This window comes from Babylonia areolata, chromosome 2 (assembly GCF_041734735.1).
Source record: "Babylonia areolata isolate BAREFJ2019XMU chromosome 2, ASM4173473v1, whole genome shotgun sequence".
Lineage (NCBI taxonomy): Eukaryota > Metazoa > Mollusca > Gastropoda > Neogastropoda > Buccinidae > Babylonia > Babylonia areolata.
The window spans coordinates 26,055,233-26,076,582 of record NC_134877.1 but is presented as its reverse complement, the minus strand read 5'-3'; the positions used below and the strand labels follow the sequence as shown (position 1 = coordinate 26,076,582).

Sequence of the window (21,350 nt, the reverse complement as noted above, 5' to 3'; positions counted from 1 at the left end):
AATTCATAATGTTTTAAGATACTCCTTGGGATTTTTTTTATTTTATTTTTTTTTGTTGAGGATTTCTGACATAATTAATCTCCAGATATTTTTTTTAGTATTTCTGTATCGAGAACATTTATTGATGAGGAAGGGTATGGAACTGGTTGGAATGTACCAGTAATTGGCTTCACAGGCAGGAAAAGTGAAAATGGTGAAAAAATGCCTGTAGTGCCATGTATTACACAGTTCATACAGACTTGGGACTTGTCTTCTGGAAGTACATTTCGGTAAGTACTAGTACTACTGCTGTATCACTTGGTAATATTGTACTAAAAGTATTGGCATTGAAATTAGAGTTGATGACTTCTGTGAAATTATATGTGCTCTAAGAATAATATATTGAAAAAGATTTCTTAACATTCGATGAAACAGCACTTAAATGTTAAAATGGGTTCAGGTTGCGCAGGTTTGCACTTGTGAAAAATAGTTACTGGGGTGCATGCCTTTAATTCCACACACACACACACACACACACACACACACACACACACACACACACACACACACACACACACAAACATGCACATGCATGCATGTATGCATGTACAGACACACACAGGCTTTTGCTAGAATCTTCAGTCTTCTTCAGAAGTGCCAGCCAGTCGCATATATATATATTTAAAAAAAATATTTTTCTGACTTTTCTCCCTCTTTAAATTCCTCTACCATTGAGTCTGTAGTATTAGTAATAATTCTAGTTGATGGTGTATTTGCAAGCTTAAAAATCAGAGTACTGCAAACAAGTATGTACAGTCAACACAGAAGGAAAATATAAAATGCCCACAAAATAGTCATGAATGGTAATAAGACAATGAATGTTCATTATTTTGTTTGTCATGGGAGAGTGGGAAACAAATGCTGCAGCATTTCAAATATGTTGGTTTAGAGGGCAGTGGCAGGAGGGGGATGCATTCTGTAAAGGCAAAGAAAGAGATTATAGTAAGAGATCCACCATGCTTCCATAGCTGTTGAGTGTGCAGTCATATCCTGCCGTATGTGGGAATGATCGTAAACAAAACGTGTTTGGGAAAGATGTTTCAAGCCTCAGAAACGTTGATTTAATTTCATTTGTTGAAGTGAGAGTTTGAATAAGGCCCTAAACAATGTTAATATATATATATATATTTTTTTTAAAAAAAGGGAAAAAAAAGGAGTTTATAGTGGAATTGTTTTAAACTCTCCGATGTACTGTCTACCAAATTACATTGTATGGTTGATTGAATTGTGTGGAATTGTTCTAAACTCTCCGGCGTACTGTCTGCCAAATTACATTGTATGGTTAGTTGAATTGTTTAAAACTCCTGTGTACTGTCTACCAAATTACATTGTATGGTTGGTTGAATTGTTCTAAACTCTCCTGTGTACTGTCTACCAAATTACATTGTATGGTTTGTGCAGTCATGCCCTAGACCATTTGCCATTCATTTGGAACATGAAGTCATTGTGACGGCAAAGAGGATGTGCCACGAAGGCAGCTTTTGAACATAAGAATACTCAAGAGATCATTGGAATGAAGTTTGTTTTTAGCATTGCTTGCACATGCTTTTACTGTATCTGTTTCATCTGGTATAACTCGATAATGCGGGAGGAATAGAAATAAACATATTTTTTGTATATGCCTTTTCAAGGACCTGAGGAACCTTGGCGTTACCCTAACGATGACTGGCCTGAAGGGACTGTGGAAGAGTATTATCAGGATATTGCCAGGCTGGGGATTCCGGTCAGTAAGCGCCACCAGCTGCCCTTGCACCTGCGAGTGCAGTTAATCCAGCAAAGTAGCACCAAGAGTCAGAGGCAGCTAGCCTACACCTTCAGGATCTCAAAGACTCAGGTGTTTGCCATTCTGAAGAAGAAGGAGAAGATTCTGGAAATGTATGAGAGAGCAAAGACAAAGAAAGATAGTTCTTCTATGAACATGATGCTGTTTTGAAGTGATAAAGTGAGACTGTGGTGGTTTTGTGACCAGAATGTGGCAGACCTGGGCTGGTTGATCAGCAGGTTGGTTTGCCACCTCTCCTGTCTAGCTTTTGAAATGGAAGTTCATGATCCATGTTTGTTTGGAGAAGAGTGAGAAAGAGAGGGGGGGGGGGGGGGGGGGTTGGGGGAAGGAGAGAGGGAAAGAGAGAGAGAGAGAGAGAGAGAGAGAGAGAATCTTTTGTTTGCTAAACAAGACTGGTGCCTTTTAACTTTGTTATCTTGTGGTTGGAGGGGACAGAGTTGCGCTTTCCACATTATTGTGAAGAAGGTGAAGAAGAGAAACAATACTAACTGGGCAAGGAAGACTGAAATTCTGCAGACGCTTCCTGAATCACTGGTTTTGACATGCAGATTCTGGAAAATACATAATTTTGAAAAGTGTAGTTGTAATCATAGATATGGATGAATGAATGGTCTGGGAGCTTTGTAGATTTCTTTTTAGATCTTTTCCTCTTAAAAAAAAAAAAAAAAAAAAAAAAGGAAGAAAAAAAAGGAGAAAATGTCTAGCCCTGTATTATATTCATGATGATTATATTAAAAAAGGTGTGGATTTGACTGAGATAAAACATGGTCTCACTATGCCTGAAGCCTTTAAGCTCTACACATGATATCCTTTCTTTTAGGCCTGGTTTCATGCACTTATACTGTGGGCTGCGGCTTTGGCATTTAGCATTAGGATTATATTAGCCAGTCTGATTTTGCTTCAAGGTTTAGCTTTGGCACTGTATTTGCCTTTTTTTTCCCCACTTAAAAGTTTCATGTGATCAAGAGTTACTGTTTCGGACAGGCATGTTTCTCATTTATGCTTCGGACAGGCATGTTTCTCTTAATTTATGTAGACAATTGTGTGTGAATAAAGCATATTGATTTTAAAATGACTTACACATTTGTCATAATTAAACATTCTCATTAGTTCATTAGTTGTAAAGATTAGTACTGGTGTTTCCTGACATATATTTTGTAAATATTGTTTGTGGCCATATACACAATACAAGAGAATTGTGATCAGAACTTTGGTGCTGCTAACATCAAGTATGACCAACATGAACATGGTTTTGATTAAATGGAGGAAAACAAAAGAGAGAGAGATATATATCTTTAAAAAAAAAACACAAAAAACAACAAAAAAACAAAAACAAAAACACTCGCTCTCCTGTCAATATGAAAATACCTTTGTAACTATGTTTTAAATAGATAAGTACATTTTTAAAAAAAAGGGGGGATTCAAACCCTTCAGTTATCAAGGACAGCAACTGGGGGCCATTTGATCCTTGGTTATGGAGATGGCCATGTGGTGTGGTGGCCTAGTGGTAACGTGTTTGCCAAGGAAGTCTGATAATATCAGTTCATGGGATCGAACCCCACACTCGTCAGTATATTCACCCCCTCTGCTAGACCTTGAGTGGTGGTCTGGTGCTAGTCATTCGGATGATAAGGTAAACTGAGTGTAGCATGCACTAAGCGCATGATAAAAAAACAAACAAAGAAAACAAAAACAAAAAACAAGGACCTTGAATCAGCAATCTTTTAATTTTTGGGGTTTTATACTGAATTTATCTCTGTAATGGTGGTTTTATTTCAATGCAGGGATATTTTTGTATATTGAGTCCTCAAGTACGGATATGTGTCAACGGATAAAATTTGTAACGATTATTGATTCCACTGGTTGTGTGTGTGTCTGCATGTGCGTCAGTGACTGTACGCACACACACAAAACTAAAGGCCCATGTCCTTATCAGTGCATTTGGTGTGTGTGTTCATGTGAATCCCAGGGGCATTTTATTGAATAGGATACCTCTGTTGACTTTCAGTCTATACTACCAGATCTTTTAAGCTTGGCTGCTGATTCTGGAGTGTTGACAATTCCTCAAAGAAACAAAAATTACAAGATCTGCGTTCTTTCTTCTATCCTGGCATGATAGAATGGAACACACTGCCCTTTCCAGCCTGTTGCATAAATTTCCCAGCTCAATTTCAAAAGTCTCAAAACATATGGACTGCCATCTTATTGACTAGTGTGCATTTAAAACTTTTGCAGGTTGTGTGTGAGTGGGTGTGTTTGTGTACACATATGTTAAGTGTTTGGTGTGCTTGATGCATATATGTACTTTTTGTACATGTACAACTCGTCATTGTGAATATCACAAAATCAAGATATGTATAACATTAGCTGATTAGGTATATTTTCCTGTCCACTGGCAGAAAAGGTGTAAGGTGTAGTGAAGCCTTGCTGTGTCACACATAGTAAGGCTATGTTTGTGTTTTATCTACAGCATTCACAAGAAATTGAAAAGTTGACATAATTTTTACACTGCTGCCATCAGTGTGTCTTCAGAGCTTAATACTATAGGTGAGAACAGTTTTGGACTTGAGTGATTGATTTGGATTATTTTATGAGGGTGTGTGTGATTGAATAATATAAAACAGGAAATAGGGTGTGTTGTGCAGATACAGTTCCGAGCAAGCTTTTCTCAAAACTTCAAAAGCTCTGTAAAATACATTTTCCATGAAATATGTCTATGCTTGATGCAGAGGCCTGACTGTGATCATTGATTTGCTGCGACAGTGGTGTATGAGAGAGGCACAACAACACAGACATGTCTACCGTCCAGATTTATTTTCCATTATTTGTGAACTTTGGTTTGTTCAGGATTTTCGGAGGCTGTGGCGCTTATACTGTAGTCCGATTCTGGGGTAGGCAAGTCTGAATTGACAGGAGATTTAATGTTTAATATCTGGGCACATTTTATTGTATGCTCGCACACCCTTTTTTTCCCTTTTATCCAAGCTCACTTCACCCATAGCCACCTGAGTGTCAGATTCTTCATGGTTTTGTCTTTCGATAAGTTGTGAAAGTCTGGAGAAGGAAAAAAAGATTTCAACACTATAGCATTGGATGTGTTTTATTGAACCTCCATTGAAGACTGAGTTGCCTGCCAGATTAAAACCAGTGGGATGAACGTTCATATGTTAAGTCCTTCCATTCTCATTGGTTGTGCCAGAGCCAGTGTTGGTTTTAGATAGGTCATAAGTGGTGGCTGCAGCAGTGTTCATGGCACACAAGATCATTGTTGAAACTGATGGATCAGAATAGAAACGTTTGCTGTTATCACTGAAGTGGATGACACAATAAGAAGAAATGAAACACAAACCAACATAACACTGCATGTGCCCAAGATTTCAGTTTTATTCAACCTTATTTTTCATTATCTCTAATAACAATTTGAGCAACAAGCATGGAGACAATACAATCTTCACAGGAAGAATTGTCCCTCAAAGCAAAAGAGTTTATTGAAATCCTTTTGAATTCTGCAGATGGGGGTGGGTGGAGAATGTGTGGACATTGCTTAACTGAACAAAGGGACCCCTTCTGTTCACAACCATTTCAGATGGAGTTTGATTGGGGCTTTCAGAAGTCTTGAATGTCTGGAGTGGCATCACATTTCCATGATGATATTGTAAACCGATATCTTCTCTGACCTGTTCACCATCGGAAGCAGCCAATGAATGCAGAGTTTGTTGCTGTGCTCAGAAGAGGAAGAGGAATTTTCTAGGTGACTGATCCATGTGTGCAGTGTGTGTTGAGTGTGCTTCAACACTGGCATCTGAGACAGTTTCTTCGCTGTCACATGGCAAAGTTAGCAGTAATGCCATGTTTTGCAGATTAGAAATGCTAGAAATGCTTCAGACAGAATGAAAAAATGCTCTGAAGTTGATGGAAACAAGTGATGGCAGCATGGGGATATCATATATAATTTGGAACAAAGAAATATTGATACTTTCAATGCCTCACTGGATGTAGAATAGGAAAATAAGGGAGTATTATAATGTGTACCTAGTAAGTCTGTTGTGTTACTAATCAGTTTTCAGAGTTTCATTTTCTAACTTTTAATGACCTTTTTTGTGATTTTATTATATATATTTTTCTTCTTCTTTTTCGAAAAAATTATTAAAATTTTTTTTTTACAAACCTATACAAATAGGCTGTGTGTGCGGAAAATCAGGGGAGCAAACTGGCAGTGTTATTATTAGTGGGCAATAAAATATTCTGCATTACACACAAAGACACACACACACACACACACACACACACACACACACACACACACACACACACACACACACACACACACACACACACACACACACACACACACACACACACACACACAGAATCATAAGTAAATAGGTATGACACATTCAAACTCCAGTGTATTTTGAACATGAAAAAAGAAAAACAAGCATTGCCATTTATAATCAGTATAATTTCTCTGAAAGCTCTTTCAGTTATCAAAATAGCATACACACCTCTGCATAATCTTCTACAAATCCAGTGATGAAAGAAAGTAAACCAAACTGTCTTCAGAAAGTGAAGATTTACAATAGTTTCATGTTGTAAAGTTTTCATTATCTGTGGTTACAATTTGAGCAACAAGAAGAATTCAGACATTGACAAGTTTTCACAGCAGGAACAGTCTATCAGAGTTACTGGTTTCTGTTACAGACAACCCCGAAAGACGGCCATCTTTGACCTATTTGGCATTTGCTGGGGAGGATAGTGTGACGCAAAAGCAGATGAAAAGCAGGTTTTATGAGGCCACCCGGCGCAGGGAGTTCATCAGTTCGTGGCTAGAAGAGTTCCCCTGGTTGATCTATGACCATGAGGGCAGGAAGATGTTCTGCAGGGTGTGCCTCCAGCAGCCTGACTCTAGGGACAAAAGAAACAGCTTTGTGTTAGGCAACACCTCTTTCCGCAAAAACGTTCTGACCTATCATGAAAGCTCCACGCAGCACAAACTGAATGTGGTCGCCACAGCAACTGCCGGTGCACAGCAAAGTCAGTTTGTTCCCTGTGGGGCAGACTTTGTTGTTGAGCGGAGTGATACTGATGATATCCAGAGTCAGTGAACTGGCCGTATTTGCATGACTTTCAACTGAACAACATGTGCCTGTTTTGATACTCCAAAAAAACATCAGAATAACAGTATGCAATGATCATGGTATTAATAGTACCATTCAGATTAAATCAGTTTGTTAGTTCCAGGTGATCATCAGGACCATCTTCTGGATTTGATAGTGACTGGACATGGTATCACTGATGTAAACCACACACAGTTAGGGATAGGGTCTTTGAACTGACCCACTCTCCAGGATGCTCCTTCAATAGTTATATCAGCTCCCTTGCAATCTGCCAGTTTATGTGCCCAATACGGGTGAACAGCAGTCCTCAATTTCCAGCAGACAGTAAAATGAGTGTGGTGCAAAGATATGTCAACCATGACATTAATTTTTTACTGCCACAAATGAAGAAATTTTCAGTGAAAAATGGACCCAGTACGTCAGTGTTTTATTCTTTTTCCGAAGGAAGATTTCTGTCTTGTTTACATATTGCCTTTCTTATTGATGCATATGTGAAAGGTGAGGTGTGTGTGTATGTGTGTGCTTGCATGTGTATTATTTGTTCAGGAGGGGTGGAGAGATTGAGAGAGAACTGATTAGTAAATTTGAAGTTTAGCACACACACACGCACACGCACACATGCACACATGCATGCACACACATAAACACATGCATATATGCTTGCGCATGCACACACACACACACACACACACACACACACACACACACACACACAAAACAAAAAAACCCAAAAAACAAAAAACCAACAACAAACAAACAGATAACATTCACATTTTTTGTTGTTGTTGTGTACACGAGAACTACAAGGCTGTGGAGGCAGCTTTTCTTCACTGTGCGTATTTAAACAATATAGCTTACAGACATTAAGAAATGGTCAGCTCATGTGAAGAACTAAAAATGTGATGAAAGCTGTATTCCATCCCAGAATGATGCATCAAGCCTTCAGAATAAAAAGTGGGGTTTTTTTGGTTTTGAGGTTGTTGTTTTTCTCTCTGGACGACTCGAGTGATCACATCTACAGAAAACAACAAAATTTCCCCCCAAAGACTTGCTGGTCTATCAGCCTTTTAATGTTTCCTTCCCTGTCTCTCTGGATTCATATATATATATATGTGGAAAACAAACTTCTGTAATTAGTAGATTAAATTTAAATGAAGAACAGTTACAACTGATAAAAAGGTTAGCAGTGTTCTGTTACTCAGTTTTGAATGCTTTATTGTGTCTCTCTTTTTTATTTTTTATTTGGATTCAGTTTGAGTCTTAATTGTCCTTTTGCTGCAGTTGATAATTTCTGACATGGATGCAGAAGTGTGCATTTTGCTTTTATGAAAATACCTGCACAGATATTGGACATTTGAAGGCAGTGTATTATTCTGATGCTAAAAGCTGTTGGCTGAAGTGATGATGGCTGTCAGCGTGACTGGTGGTCAGTTTCTGAAACCCCTGAAGGTCATTGGAGCTTTCGTCCTTACTCGCCAGGTTCACAATAAAGCCTCCTCTGACAAGGTATGTGTACATTTAATATTTTGTGATTTTATCCCCACTTGTTTCTTTTTCTCTGAGAGGATTTGATGGTTCAGAATCCGTAAAATAATGGTGTTGAATGTAGAAAAGTAGAGGTAGGTGTTGCAGTGAGATCGGAAGCCGTGCTGGCAGCGTGATGACGCCCTGTGATGTTTTGGGTGTTGCAGGTGAGCAGGAGGTGAAGCCTGTCAATCTTTCTTTGGAGGTGTACAGTCAGGCAGCAGAGCAGGAGGATGATAAACGCTCTCTGGTTGATGTTCATGGCCATTCGTTGCGGCACTTCCCGCCGGTGGGCAGCAGTGATGACGATGTTCGTCTGTCGGAGGATCACTCCCAGTCTGTGCGGGCCTTCCCGCCCACGGGGAAGAACCCCAAGCCCAGGAGGAAGTGTCGGGTTTGTCTGAAGAAAGGGTACCGGAAGGACACGCGCTGGTTCTGTAGCTCCTGTCCCAGTCACCCTGCCCTCTGTATGGCCGGCTGTTTTGGTGACTATCACACCAAAGCTATCTACTGGTAGTCATCATGTGCAAAGGCTTTGGTGACCAGCTTTGGAAATCGCTAAATCGGAAGAACCACGGAGGTGAACAAACTTCAGCTGATTTTTATCTGGCATTGGAACGAGCATTTTTCACCACAAATTTCAACATTAGTCTTGCATTGAAACATGCATTTTCTCCAGAGTTAACTTCCTGCATTTGTTTCCGTGTGTGCTTGCAAACATATCAGAGTTCACATGATTCACACCTGTTCACCTGTCTGAATCAAGTTGAAGTCGGCCTTTGTATGGAAACAAGTGTTGTTTTTGGAAACGGGGCTACAGTATGGCTGTTCTCACAGTTTGGAATGATATTATGTTAATGGAGATTGTGTTGGAGAACTTGCAAAAGGGCATGTCGTGTTTGCGGATAAAGTGTAAATCACCGAAAAGTGTGAACCTGCACAAAACAAGTGTGAGCATTTATTGCAAAACTTCTGTGGCAGTATTGAAGATAGTGATTTAGTGTCTTGTGAACAAGTGACTGCAATGCTTATAGCAATTGTTTGATCCATTATATGCCTGATATTGTAGATTCTGGCAAACTCAAGGATAGGCTTTACTGTGCCTTAGTATAGTGTGCATGGACATTCTGCTCATAGCTCGGTCTGTTGTGTCTGTTTTCTTTTTGACATTTTTAACCCCCCTATTATGCAGTTATTGTTTGGTTTCTGATGACCAGTTCAGATTGGAAGTACTTGGAGAAGATGGCGGTTTTGTTAGTTGTATGTCTACTTCATGACATACATGTCCACAATCATTTTTAAAGTTGTATATGTATTGCACTTGATAGAAACTCTGTTACATCTGTATTTTGAAGAAGCAATATTGATACAGTTGATAGGTGATGCTATTAGCTCTGATCCAAGTCCCATCACAAACAGAATGATGATTCTGAATGACAGAAACCCTGCCTGATGAGTTTCTCTTCTGACTGGCAGCTGAAGGAGCCCACTGCAGTGATTTCATTGACCCTGTTTCAGATGGCAGGCAGCTGTTTCCTGTGGAAGAAGGGGAGGCAATATATCAGTGGATTAGAGATGATCATGCTCTGCATTCTGGTCACCACACTGCTGATGATCATGTTCGACTTTCTGGTCACCACACTCCGGCCGAAATTCCCGCCACCCAGAAGAAGAACCGGCCGTACCGGAAGTGTCGGGTGTGTGCCCGGAAAGGCATCCGACATGACACGCGTTGGTACTGCCCTGTGTGTCCCAGCCGTCCTCCGCTGTGTCCCTCTGACTGTTTCACCTCGTACCACTCCAAACTGGTCTTTTGGACGTAGATTGCCACAGCTCACGACTCAGAACTTAAGATCCACAGCTCAGTTACTTGTTACAGTCACTTCTGTTGTGAACATTGCCTTTTTATTTCACTGTGGAACAAATGACTTTCATTTTAAATAAACAAAAAAACATCATGGGGTGCATAGGTGATTGATGCTGTTTGTGTGCTATAGAAAGTAAAGGTAGTTTTTATAACTCAGCAGTTTCTTTCTCCACTGTTGAGGAAGACTTTCTGCTCTGAGTGGTGGAAGTTAGCATTGCAAAACTGCCGCCTTTCCAGCTTTGCTGATAAGTAGACCCTATATCATTTGGCAGTTTTCACAGAGCAGACCTTTCTTTGACCTGGCAGTACTTTTATGTCTTCTGTAACTTCTGGTTGTAGAAACCGGATTCAAGAGATGTATAGGTAGATTACAATTATTGTACATTTAGCATTGACAAAGTACATGGATCTGTTAAAATTTAAAAAAAAAAGAAAGAAAGAAATTGCTTCGGTTTCAATTAGTTATAAAATAAAAAGAAGAAATGAAATGCTAAAATGTGATAAATGTGTGATAAAAATTCTACCATTTATCTGTTCATTCCAATGCAGAATTGCGGGTCCTTTTGAATAGGATCAGTGTGGATTCGGAATTTGAGATGGAGAATGATCTGTAGTACTTTCAAATCAGTCAAGGATGATCATTGATCAGTCTTGTTTTTTTAAATTTTATTCTCTCTGTTTCTTTTTTTCCATAATTTAAATAAAAAGCTTTTTATGTGAACATTTTTACTGATTGAAAAGAACACACCTTCTTTTTATACCACTTTTTTCTTCTTCTTTTTGTTAATGGTTGTACTTTATTTCTTTGTGCTTGACTTTGATGCGATACATCTTTATGTATTATATAGATGCAGTGCTACGGGTTCTCAAATGGCTAGGCTTTTTGACTGACCTTGATGAAGTGATATATCAGTATGGGATAATCAGTTTTTATCTTCTCTTGCTGGCCCTTCTTCAGGAGAATAATGATCCTGATTATGGATGCTTGATAAGACGTATGAACTTTACAGATTGCAAACTTTTGTATAATATTTTCCATGAGGATCTCGGGGAAAGATGTTGTGTCGTGTGGTAAATACATCTTGATTAAAACTTGGTTGTGTGCTGTTAACATGTAAAACTATACTGAAAGTTAATAGTGTTTTGAATCATCACTTTTTTCTTGCCTCATAACCGCAGTATCAAGCTTGCTTTGGAGCACACTTCCACACAGACAATGAGACATGCACAGCAACACACTCATTGCATTCATGTGGTGGTGGCTTGTTTGTGCTTGAAAACTAAATGAGTTTGGGCATGTGCATTGATTATGCAATACTACATACAGAGAATTTTGAATAGTATCCCAGTTCATTCGGATCAGTTTTCAAATTATGGTGTGTGTGTGTGTGTGTGTGTGCGTGCGTGCGTGCGCGCGTGCGTGCGTGCGCGTGCGTGCGTGCGCGTGCGTGCGTGTGTGTGTGTGTTGGTTTGAGAGGTATGGAAACAACATAGTGAGTTGTAAATGTCTGTTATATTTAGCCCATATGTGTGTTATATTTAGCCCATATGTGTGCACACGTGCGCACACACGCACTCACACACTCACATTGAAACTGTAATATGCATGCATGTGCTTGCACATGTGTATGATGATATGTACAAGTTTACAGTTTATTTTTATTTATTTAGTTTTTTTAAAATTATTGTTTGCGAATAAAGGATGAAAGGATAAAAGTGAAATTGTAATTTTTAATTAAAAAATGCTGAGCTTTTTGAAGAATTTTTTTTTTAATCTATTTTTCAAAATTAAGATAGCTGTATTTCAGCTGACAGAACAAACCCATAAATGCAAACAAAAGAAGTTTTTTTCTCTCTTTTATTTTCAGTGTTTGCGGTGGGACTGGATGAGTTCAACGAAAGTTCATCTTTGGCATGGAGCAATTTTCCCCCTAGATGGCAGCCATTGTCTGTCCAGTCCCGCCTACGGGGCACGAGCTCCAATAGGAACACCGAGATGAGTCGCTTGTACAGAGAACGCTTGAAGCAAAACCCCTACCTCTATCGCAGATACCGTGAAAAGCAAAGTCTGTATGAAAAACGGTACCGTGAAAAGAAAAGGCAGCAACAGCAGCATTGACCTCCAGCTGCACTGCAGCATTGATTGGCCCAATCTGAACTCCCCTGCCAAAAGTGTATTAATACTTTGTTACAGAAGAATCGTGTGTTTTTGGAGGACATATTGTGACTAAACTGCACACATTAGAACTCCAGTAGCAGACTTTTTTTCCTTGAGCGTTGTATTGTGAGCTTATGTTGAACATCGGATTCATATATATGATTAGATGTTGATGAACAAGAAGGGGGCTTGGGCGGGTGGGGGGGGTGGGGGGTGGGGGTTAAGAAAAACAGAAAATTTTAAACAAATGTTTTGGAGAGAGAGAGAGAGAGAAGTTTTAAGAAAAATAGAAAATCTGAAACAAATGTTTTAAGTGTAAATTCATGATGTAAATAAAACAGAAATTAGAACCCTTCCTGGGCATTACATGTGACATACTTGCCAGAGACATATACTTTACTCCTTCAAAATCAGATTTCATGGATTGGCTTCACTGAAGGTGAAACACTTGGTCTGCTGGTACAGTGATGTCACTTGGTTTGCTTCATTGTAAATATGCAGTGCAGATGTTTTATAAAACAAAAGGGCACTCAAATCCACAAAATACATCTTTATTCATCCATTTGGGAATTAATGGAATTCTAAGAGCAGTAAAGTCAGTTGAGCGTCTCATAACCAAAGTGAACTCAGGGGCTGGTTTTGAGGTCAATGCATCGGAGAGAACGCTCCTTGTGACATGTCTTTTGTGAATTCTGTGAATCTTCTGGGTTCTATTTTGTTCTAGAATTTTTTTTATTATTATTATTTTTTTTATACTGTAGTGTAAGTTCGGACAGTGTCATAGTACAGCTTCAGAATACACAAATGCAATTCCTTGATTGAGATATCGTTTGGAAGGACTCAGATTTAAATCCTAACAGACAGTTGAACTTCATGTTCTTTAGAATGCTTTTTGACTTTTGATTTAAAAAAAAAATAAAAAAAATTTTTTTGCAAGTAGTTTGTGGAGTTTATAATTTGATGTATCTTTATTTTATATATTTTTAAAGATTTTATTTATTTGTGAAAACATGTTGATTTTTTATACATGTTTGTTTGTTGAAGCTCCATTGGTTGCGATGTTTGTTGAACTTATTCACAAAATACAATAGCCTACAGAAGAAAAGTTGCATGGCTGTGTATACTCAGTGTGATGCCATTTGTGATAGAATGTATCCATTACAGACAGAATCTGAGTGACTCCACTACATCATTTAAGTTGTATTTCAAACTTTGTGTTTTATTTTGTTGAAATACCACAAAAGCAAATTGATTTGTGTATTTCTTTGTTGTTATGCAGCAGTGCAGATAAGAATTGAGAATTACTTCAGTTTTGATTTTTACAATAGACACTACTTAACTTTTAAGAATGGTGTATTATTCTTTCTTTTTTTTAAATATTGATTTGCTGTTTCAGTCTCACCATAAAGTGTTTCCAAAGATCAACAGAGTGCTGAATGAGATTACTATGTATTGAAATATTGAATAAAGATCCTGTTGGGGTCCTTCAGGTTTTAACAATTATTGACTTGACAATTTTGAGATTGTTCTCTCTCAAAGTGTTTCAGTCTCTATGTGAATCAGTGGATGCATAAGTGTGTGTGTGTGTGTGTGTGTGAGCGCGTTGGGTTATGCTGCCGGTTAGGCTTCTGCTAAGCAGATGTAGTGTAGCATATATGGATTTGTTCGAATGCAGTGACGCCTCCTTTAGCAACTGAATGAACTGAACTGAACTCTGTGTGTATGGCCAAGAAAGAGAGCTGTGCCTCTGTTTTCACTTCTTTCTTACCACTCCAGTGCTCAACCAGTCTTCTGCTGTAGCATCCCCCTCCACATGCCCATTATTCCTGTTTAAACACACCCTAGTTCTTATCTCAGTATAGTCAATGTGTGGTCATCCTATGGTGGCATAGTGGATGGCAGCCAGCACATATTGAATCAGAACAGACAGTGCTGAACATGAAATAGATTTATCAGTAGTGCAGGGACTTTTGTGGTGGGTTGTTTTTGGTGTCATGGTGACCTAAGCGGTGTTGATGTAATGCTACCGAGATGGTACAGAAAAAGAGGCAGTGAAAAAACCCAGAGCAGAATAAAGCCCCTACTTTTTACAAGCGGAGAACGCTATTTTTTTAATTTTTATTTTTTATCAGAAAATGCAAAAAATTTGTTTTGCACATGTGTGCGCATATACACTCTGACACATGTTACCCAACACTCTCAGTGCAAACCATGTTGCACACACACAGGGACAACATAAATACATGCATGCACCCAGTTGACACATTAACAATTTGCACACATCTGTGTCTAGACCACAAGCCACATCATTGGTGGTGCATAATGATTGATAATTTTGCAAGTTGTGTAAGGGTCATCCTCAAACGTTTCTAGCACATTGAATTGCAACTTGCAGACAACACCCATGACTGAGTGTAAATACATGCATACTGAAACAGTGCCTTGCTCAGTCTTCCTTGTACAGAGCTGTGTAAAGTCACAAGCAGAATATTTGTTAGATGATCTGTTCCTAAGACTAGTTCAGAGTATAGTGATATATTTATTTTTGTTTTTAGTGCAGAGGAACTTTTCTTGGGACCTGTTGAAAGGATTAAGATGAATTATTTTTAAAAAAAAGAGAGAGAAAAAGAAAAAGAAAAAAAAAGGCATACTTGTCAGAGAAAACTTGAATTCCAAAAGAAAACCCACACTGTTTTCTTCTTTCAGTCGGTCCAATGTCGGAGCGGGGCCTTTCAGAAACCTCAATAGCGGCTGGAGGGAAAGCCCTGTCCTTGGCACAGAAAGACGCAGAGTTCCAGCGAAACTACAGGCTAGCCTACAGGCGAAACTACAGGCTGCGGCTGAAACAGAACCCAGTCTTGTATCAGCAGTATCTTGAGCGCAGAAAGTTGTACGACCGGAGATACAGAGAGAAGCTTAAGCAACAGGGGCGGCAGTGAATGATTCTTTGAAAAAAAACAAAAAAACAAAACAGAAAACAATTTGGGAACTGTGACAGAGAAAGAGAGAGAAAAGAAAATTTAGAATAAAGTTAAATCCTGTAATTTCTTGAAGTTAAAAAAAAGAGAGATTGAGAGAGAGAGACTTTTCTATATAAAAAAATTCTCATTATTGTGTGGACCAATGTTGATAGGTCATACAGTAATACAGGTTCTGACTCGCTGCATAAATTGAAATGTGACCAATGCTTTCAAATGAATCATAAAAATGACTGCTCACATTGGGTAAAACTTATTTCTCCAGTCCCTTTCATTCTCCACTTTTGCTCTATTTATTTCTCAATGCTCCCTCTCTGTACATCTCTCACTCTTACTCCCTCTCTTCTCTGTTTCTTCACTTTTCTTTTTATTTGTTATGTGAAACTGATTCCCAGTACAGCATACACACCCACCCAGCAAAGGAAATGGAGATTCCGTCTGCGTGTACATGAGCTTTTATGGGTGTTGAAGTTAAACAGACATAATTTTAAACATTTGAAGTGCCATTTTATAAACTTTTATTTAAGTTGGGGCTCCTGAAAGCAGGGTATGGCTGCCAAAAAAAAAATCGTACATGTAAAACCCCCCTCGTGTACATACAGGTGAACGTGGGAGTTGCAGCCCACAAACGCAGGAGAATGATAATTTAAGTTAGGGAATATTTCACTGTGATGATTTTAGAATATTGTATTTCCATGGCACGCATCTGTAGGCTCTCAGTAGTGAGAATGTTGTCGCCAGTTGAATCCCAAATACTTGAAGTATAATTGATGGGGGATTCAATGTAGCCAGAAAAGAATGACTTCCTACAGTGCAAGTTCAAGGAATATTTCACTTCAGACAGTTGGTATATATTTTGTGACATTTTTGCACGATGCCATAATATTGTAATGCAGAAATGCAGATGAAAATTGGGAATTATTTATGTTTTATAATAATTCCAGATATAAGATGCTACTTACATTTTAAACTTTTTTTTCTTCTTTTTTTTTTTAACTTGCTGGTTCAGTCACAGGGTAAAGGTGTCTCCAGAGATCAACAGAGTGCTGAATGAGATTGTTATGCATTTGAATATTGTGAATGAGATTGTTATGTATTAAAATATTGAATTAAAAAAAAACACCTTTGTTCTGGGTCCTCTGGGACTTAATGGTTTTGAGATTGTTATCTTGCTATTTGTACTTCCTCTCAGAATGTTTGTCTTTGTGTTCGTGGATCAGAACTACGACAGTAGACACACTTTTGTGTGTGTGTGTGAGAGAGAGAGAGAGAGAGAGAGAGAGAACTGTGCTTCAGTGCTTTCACTTCTCCCTTCCCAGCACTGTGCTCAAGCAATCCTCTGCTGTAACATCCCCCTCCACAGGCCCATGACTCCTATCTAAACCCACCCCAGCCCTTGTTCCAGTCGCTGCCAACATGGCCATGGTGCAGGGTAGCCTGTACGTACTGAATCAGAACAGGCAGCGCTGAACCTCACACTGATTCAGCCACAGTGCGGGGATTTCTCTAGTGGGTGGCCTCATGGTGGCAACTGTTAGGATGAGTTTAGGGATGAGCAGTGAGATGGAAGAAGGGACAGCCATAAAAAGACCAAACCAGATAGAATAAAACCCCTATTTTCCAAAGGAACATCATTTAAAGTACAGCAACAAATGTGTCAGCTTTTTTGATTGGAAGCTGCAGATAATTTGTTTTTCACATACATGTATAAGTACACCCCACACATGTTCATACAGCATATTAGTGCACACCATGATACTCACACACGGACAATGTAGACACATGCATGTGCCTGGTTTGAAACGTTATAATAATAATAAGCACACATCTGTGTGGAGTCTAGACACAAGCCACATTGGTGGTGGTGCAAATTGATTGTTGATTTTGTATGTCATGTAAGGATCTTTCTTTTCTAGCACAATTGCAACTTGCAGGCAACACCTGTGAGTGAGTAAATACATGCATGCTGAAACCGTGCCTTGCTCAGTCTTACTTGTACAGATCTCTGTAAAGTCAGAAGTAGAGTATTTCTTTGGAGGATCTGTTGTCAGGACTAGTTCAGAGCACAGTGATTTAAAAAAAGAAAAAGAAAGAAGGGCATACTTGTCAGATTTAGAATTTAAATTCCAAAAGAAAACCGAAACTTTTTTTTTCTTTCAGCCAACCCCTTGGAAGTCGGTCCCATGTGGGAGCAGGGCCTTTCAGAAACCTCAATAGCAGCCGGAGGGAAAGCCCTGTCCTCGGCAAGGAAAGACTGGGAATACCAGCGAAACTACAGGCTGCGCCTGAAACAGAACCCAGTCTTGTACCGACAATATCTTGAACGCAGAAAATTGTATGACCGAAGATACAGAGAGAAACTGAAGCAACAGGGGCGGCTGTGAAAGATGCTTGGGGGTGGTAGGGGGGACTGGGGGGGTGGGGGTGGGGGATGATGCTTAGGAACTGTCATAGAGAGAGAAGAAAGATTAAAATAGAATAAAATCCAAAAATAAAAACGTGTAGTTTAAACATAAAAAAGCTTATTATTAGATTTGTATTGCTTGGACCATGTTTGATAGATACAGTAATACAGATTGTACCGCCTTCATAAATCTGAAATGTGACCAGTGCATGCATATGAATTATAAAAATGACACAGTGCACAATGTGTTCAATTTCATTCCCCTCTCCTCTCTCTTCCTCTCTTGCTCCATCTCTCTCTGTGTCTCTTGCTCTCACTCCATCTGTTTGTTCTCCATCTCATCACTTGTCTTTTCATTTTCTGGTGCTTTTCTTTTTTATGGTAATTAATAAGATTTTGTTTCATTTCGTTTCTCTTTCTCAGCTTTCTTACTTTTCCTAGGGTATATGTCAAGAAACTTGGTACTGTTTCAGAATAGTTATTATTTTCTTGTATATAGAACCTTGATCAAGCAAACAACAAAGGAAGGTGGAGAAGAGAAGAAGAAAAAAAAGGGAGGAGGGGCGGGGGTTGTAAAAAAGGGCGGCGGTGGTTGGGGAGGCATGAAACTGTAACCCAGTGCAGCATACACAAACTGACATCAAAGGAAATGGAGACATGTTTTCTGGGAGTGCCGGAGTTTGTATGGGTGTCAATGCAGAGCAGATCACTATCTTTTTGAAGAGGAATTTTAAAATTTTGTTTTGGAATAAGGAGACAGTGTGCTGTACAGTAGCGGTACTCCTTTGTATCTTTGTTCCTGTAAGTGCAGTGGATATGCAGAACCCTTTTTCCCCCTATTCCATGGAATCCATCTTGTGTGAAAGGTAAAGAACCAGGTTTCATGGGCATCTGATCATGAGTATGTGAAAAAAACAACAACAAAGTGATGATGTCTGTGGTTTCATGGCAACAGTGAAATCCAAACCATGGTCAATCCTAACCGGTTGTTGAGTGTAAAAAAACAACGTAGTCACATGGTTTGGTAATCAACAGTTTGGTAATATTTTTACTGTCGAGTCAGCTGACATATCCATATTCAAACTTATACTTACAGTTCGAAAGCTGAACAGCCTTATGCAAACGACAAAAGAAAAAAGAGGGTGTTGAAAGTGAGTCTGTTGTGAATGTGGCTTGTGTTGTTGCCTCACACATACTGTTCAAATTCAGTTCAAAATCTTTGTCTGCTTTAGACAGTGAAAACAAGATTTTCTTCTGGTTCATTCAGTTGCTCGTCAACAGACAAGCAAGTGAAATACTTAAAAGAAATAAACGAGTAGCCCCCACACCCTTGCTTGATTTCTTTCTCTCCCCCTCAGTCAGTCTGTCGCGGTCACTTTTTATCTGTATATATGTATAGATACCATGTATAAGGAAAAAAAAGTGGGTAAGAATATAACATTTTGATAGAGATGCAAGTGAAATTTTAAAAAAAAGAAAAAAAAAAAAGAAACAAACACCAACACCAAAAAATGCACTCCCTTGATTGCGGAAGAAGGACCCATTCTGACCCCAGACTTTGTGGTGATTTTCTTTCAGTGCTGTTTGCGGCGGCAGGAGTGGCGGCCCCTAGCAGCACCCACCCTAGTCCGTCCGTGTGGGGCTCTGAAGTCCACCCGGGACTGTCAGCCTTCCACACTGGCCGCTCGAAAAACGCAGAGAGAATGCGACGTTACCGAGAACTATTGAAACAAAACCCCCAGAGACTGAAACACTACCAGGAGAAACAGCGACAATACAACAAGAAATACTGTGACAAAATGAAGCATCATCACCAGTGAGCAGGGACTGGGCGAAGAAGAAAAGACAAACGTGGGAGTGAAATAAGGGGTGGAGGTGGAGGTGTGTGTGTGGGGAGGGGGGTGGGGGGGTGGTCCCTTGGGTTCCCTCAAAAATGTGGAAGAGCTTTTCACAAAACAGACATTGCAAAGGAATGATTTTGTCGGCGCTGGTATAGCCTTTGGTTGTGTGTGTGTGTGTGTGTGTGGTGATTAACATAATTGGGTCAATCATTGGTTTTCCGTCTTTTTTGAAGATCAAAAAGAGTTGTTGACTGAAATGAGTGAAATGAACAAACAAGAGGCGTGCTTAGAGAAAGCGGTAAAAACGCAGGAGAAACATCCCAGTAAAACAGTCATGACACAGAGAGGAAGTGATGACACATTCTTGTAGATGTGATGAATCAAGACTTGCATTCTCACTCTTTGTGATGTGTGTGTTTGTGAAGGTGGGCTATTGGAGAAAGGAGTGATGAAACTTTGAAGTGAGTGTATTTGTGCAGTGAACTACAGTCCATGTGAAAAAGTCGACTTTTAAACTTTTTTTAAAATTATTATTTTTTTTTTTTTTTGCGGGGGGGGGGGGGGGGGGGGGGGGAGGGGTTGGGTGGGGGGGTTCGTGAACAATAATGTTAAATTCTTCCTGTGATTTCATTCATGAAAGTGATGTCATTTACAGAGTCAGAGGTGGTTTGGTGAGACAGTATGAATTATGATTTCATTTTCTTAAAAAAAAAAAAGTATTGTGTCATGCATTTTTCTGACATCCGTCTTTCCTTCCTGACTTTGTCTCCACACCTTCCTCTTTTTATTGTATAGGTCAAAGTAAGCAAGTGAGAATAAATGATGACGTGTAAGTATAGGTATTGTCAAGCTGATTTATTAGTATACACTGTACTTGAATTTGAAAACACACACACACACACACACACACACACACACACACAAAACCACATTACTTTTAAGGGGGAAATTACAGAAGAAACTTGTGAAGAACAGAGCCCCACCACCACCCACCCCCAACAACAACAACAATAAAGAAGTCCCAGCCAGATGATAGGTTGAAAGACGTGTGTTTCTCTATTTCAGCGGGCGTTCTGAGAGGCTATGATTATGGTTACGGCTCACAAATGTTGGGGAGGACACGGCCCACGGACATGCAGTTCCAGTCCCTGCAGATGCACAAAATGAAGAAACTGGAGAACGCCCGCCGATATAGGGAGCGCATAAAGCAAAACCCCGAGCGTTACCGACAGTACCGTGAAAAGCAAAACCAGTACTGGAGAAAGTGGTGGAAGAGGCAGCAAGAGAAACAGTAGTAGTTTAATGAACTTTCCCAATGGGTGGGAGAGCCATGGGAGCAAGAGAAATAATGGTTGTTTATAGAACTTTCCCCTTGCTTCAGAGGTATAGGAGCAAGAGAAACAGTGCTTTATAGAACTTTCTCTGTGGGAGAGGGGTGGGAGCAAGAGAAACAGTAGTGGTTTATAGAACTTTCTCTGTGGGAGAGCGGTGAGAGCAAGAGAAATAACAGTGGTTTATAACAATTTCCCTGTGGGAGAGGGGTGGGAGCAAGAGAAACAGTAGTGGTTTATATAACTTTCCCTGTGGGAGAGCGGTGAGAGCAAGAGAAATAACAGTGGTTTATAACAATTTCCATGTG

At 39.5% G+C, this 21,350-nt stretch overlaps 1 protein-coding gene across 21 annotated transcripts in view; it reads left to right on the top strand.

Moving 5' to 3' along the window:
- LOC143299761 (uncharacterized) overlaps positions 1-21,350 on the top strand; it is a 118,570-nt gene that overhangs the window by 19,184 nt on the left and 78,036 nt on the right. Inside the window, exons 4-5 of one of the 21 annotated variants that reach the window (XR_013057567.1) lie at positions 1,671-2,040; positions 6,524-6,625. The exons of 11 other annotated variants lie outside the window; for them this stretch is intronic. Coding sequence is in view for 9 of the 10 variants with exons in the window: in XM_076613176.1 (XP_076469291.1) it covers positions 6,524-6,927 (404 nt within the window). In the remaining variant the exon portion in view is untranslated. 9 more of the 21 variants (XM_076613265.1, XM_076613311.1, XM_076613320.1 and 6 more) reach the window with 9 other exon arrangements.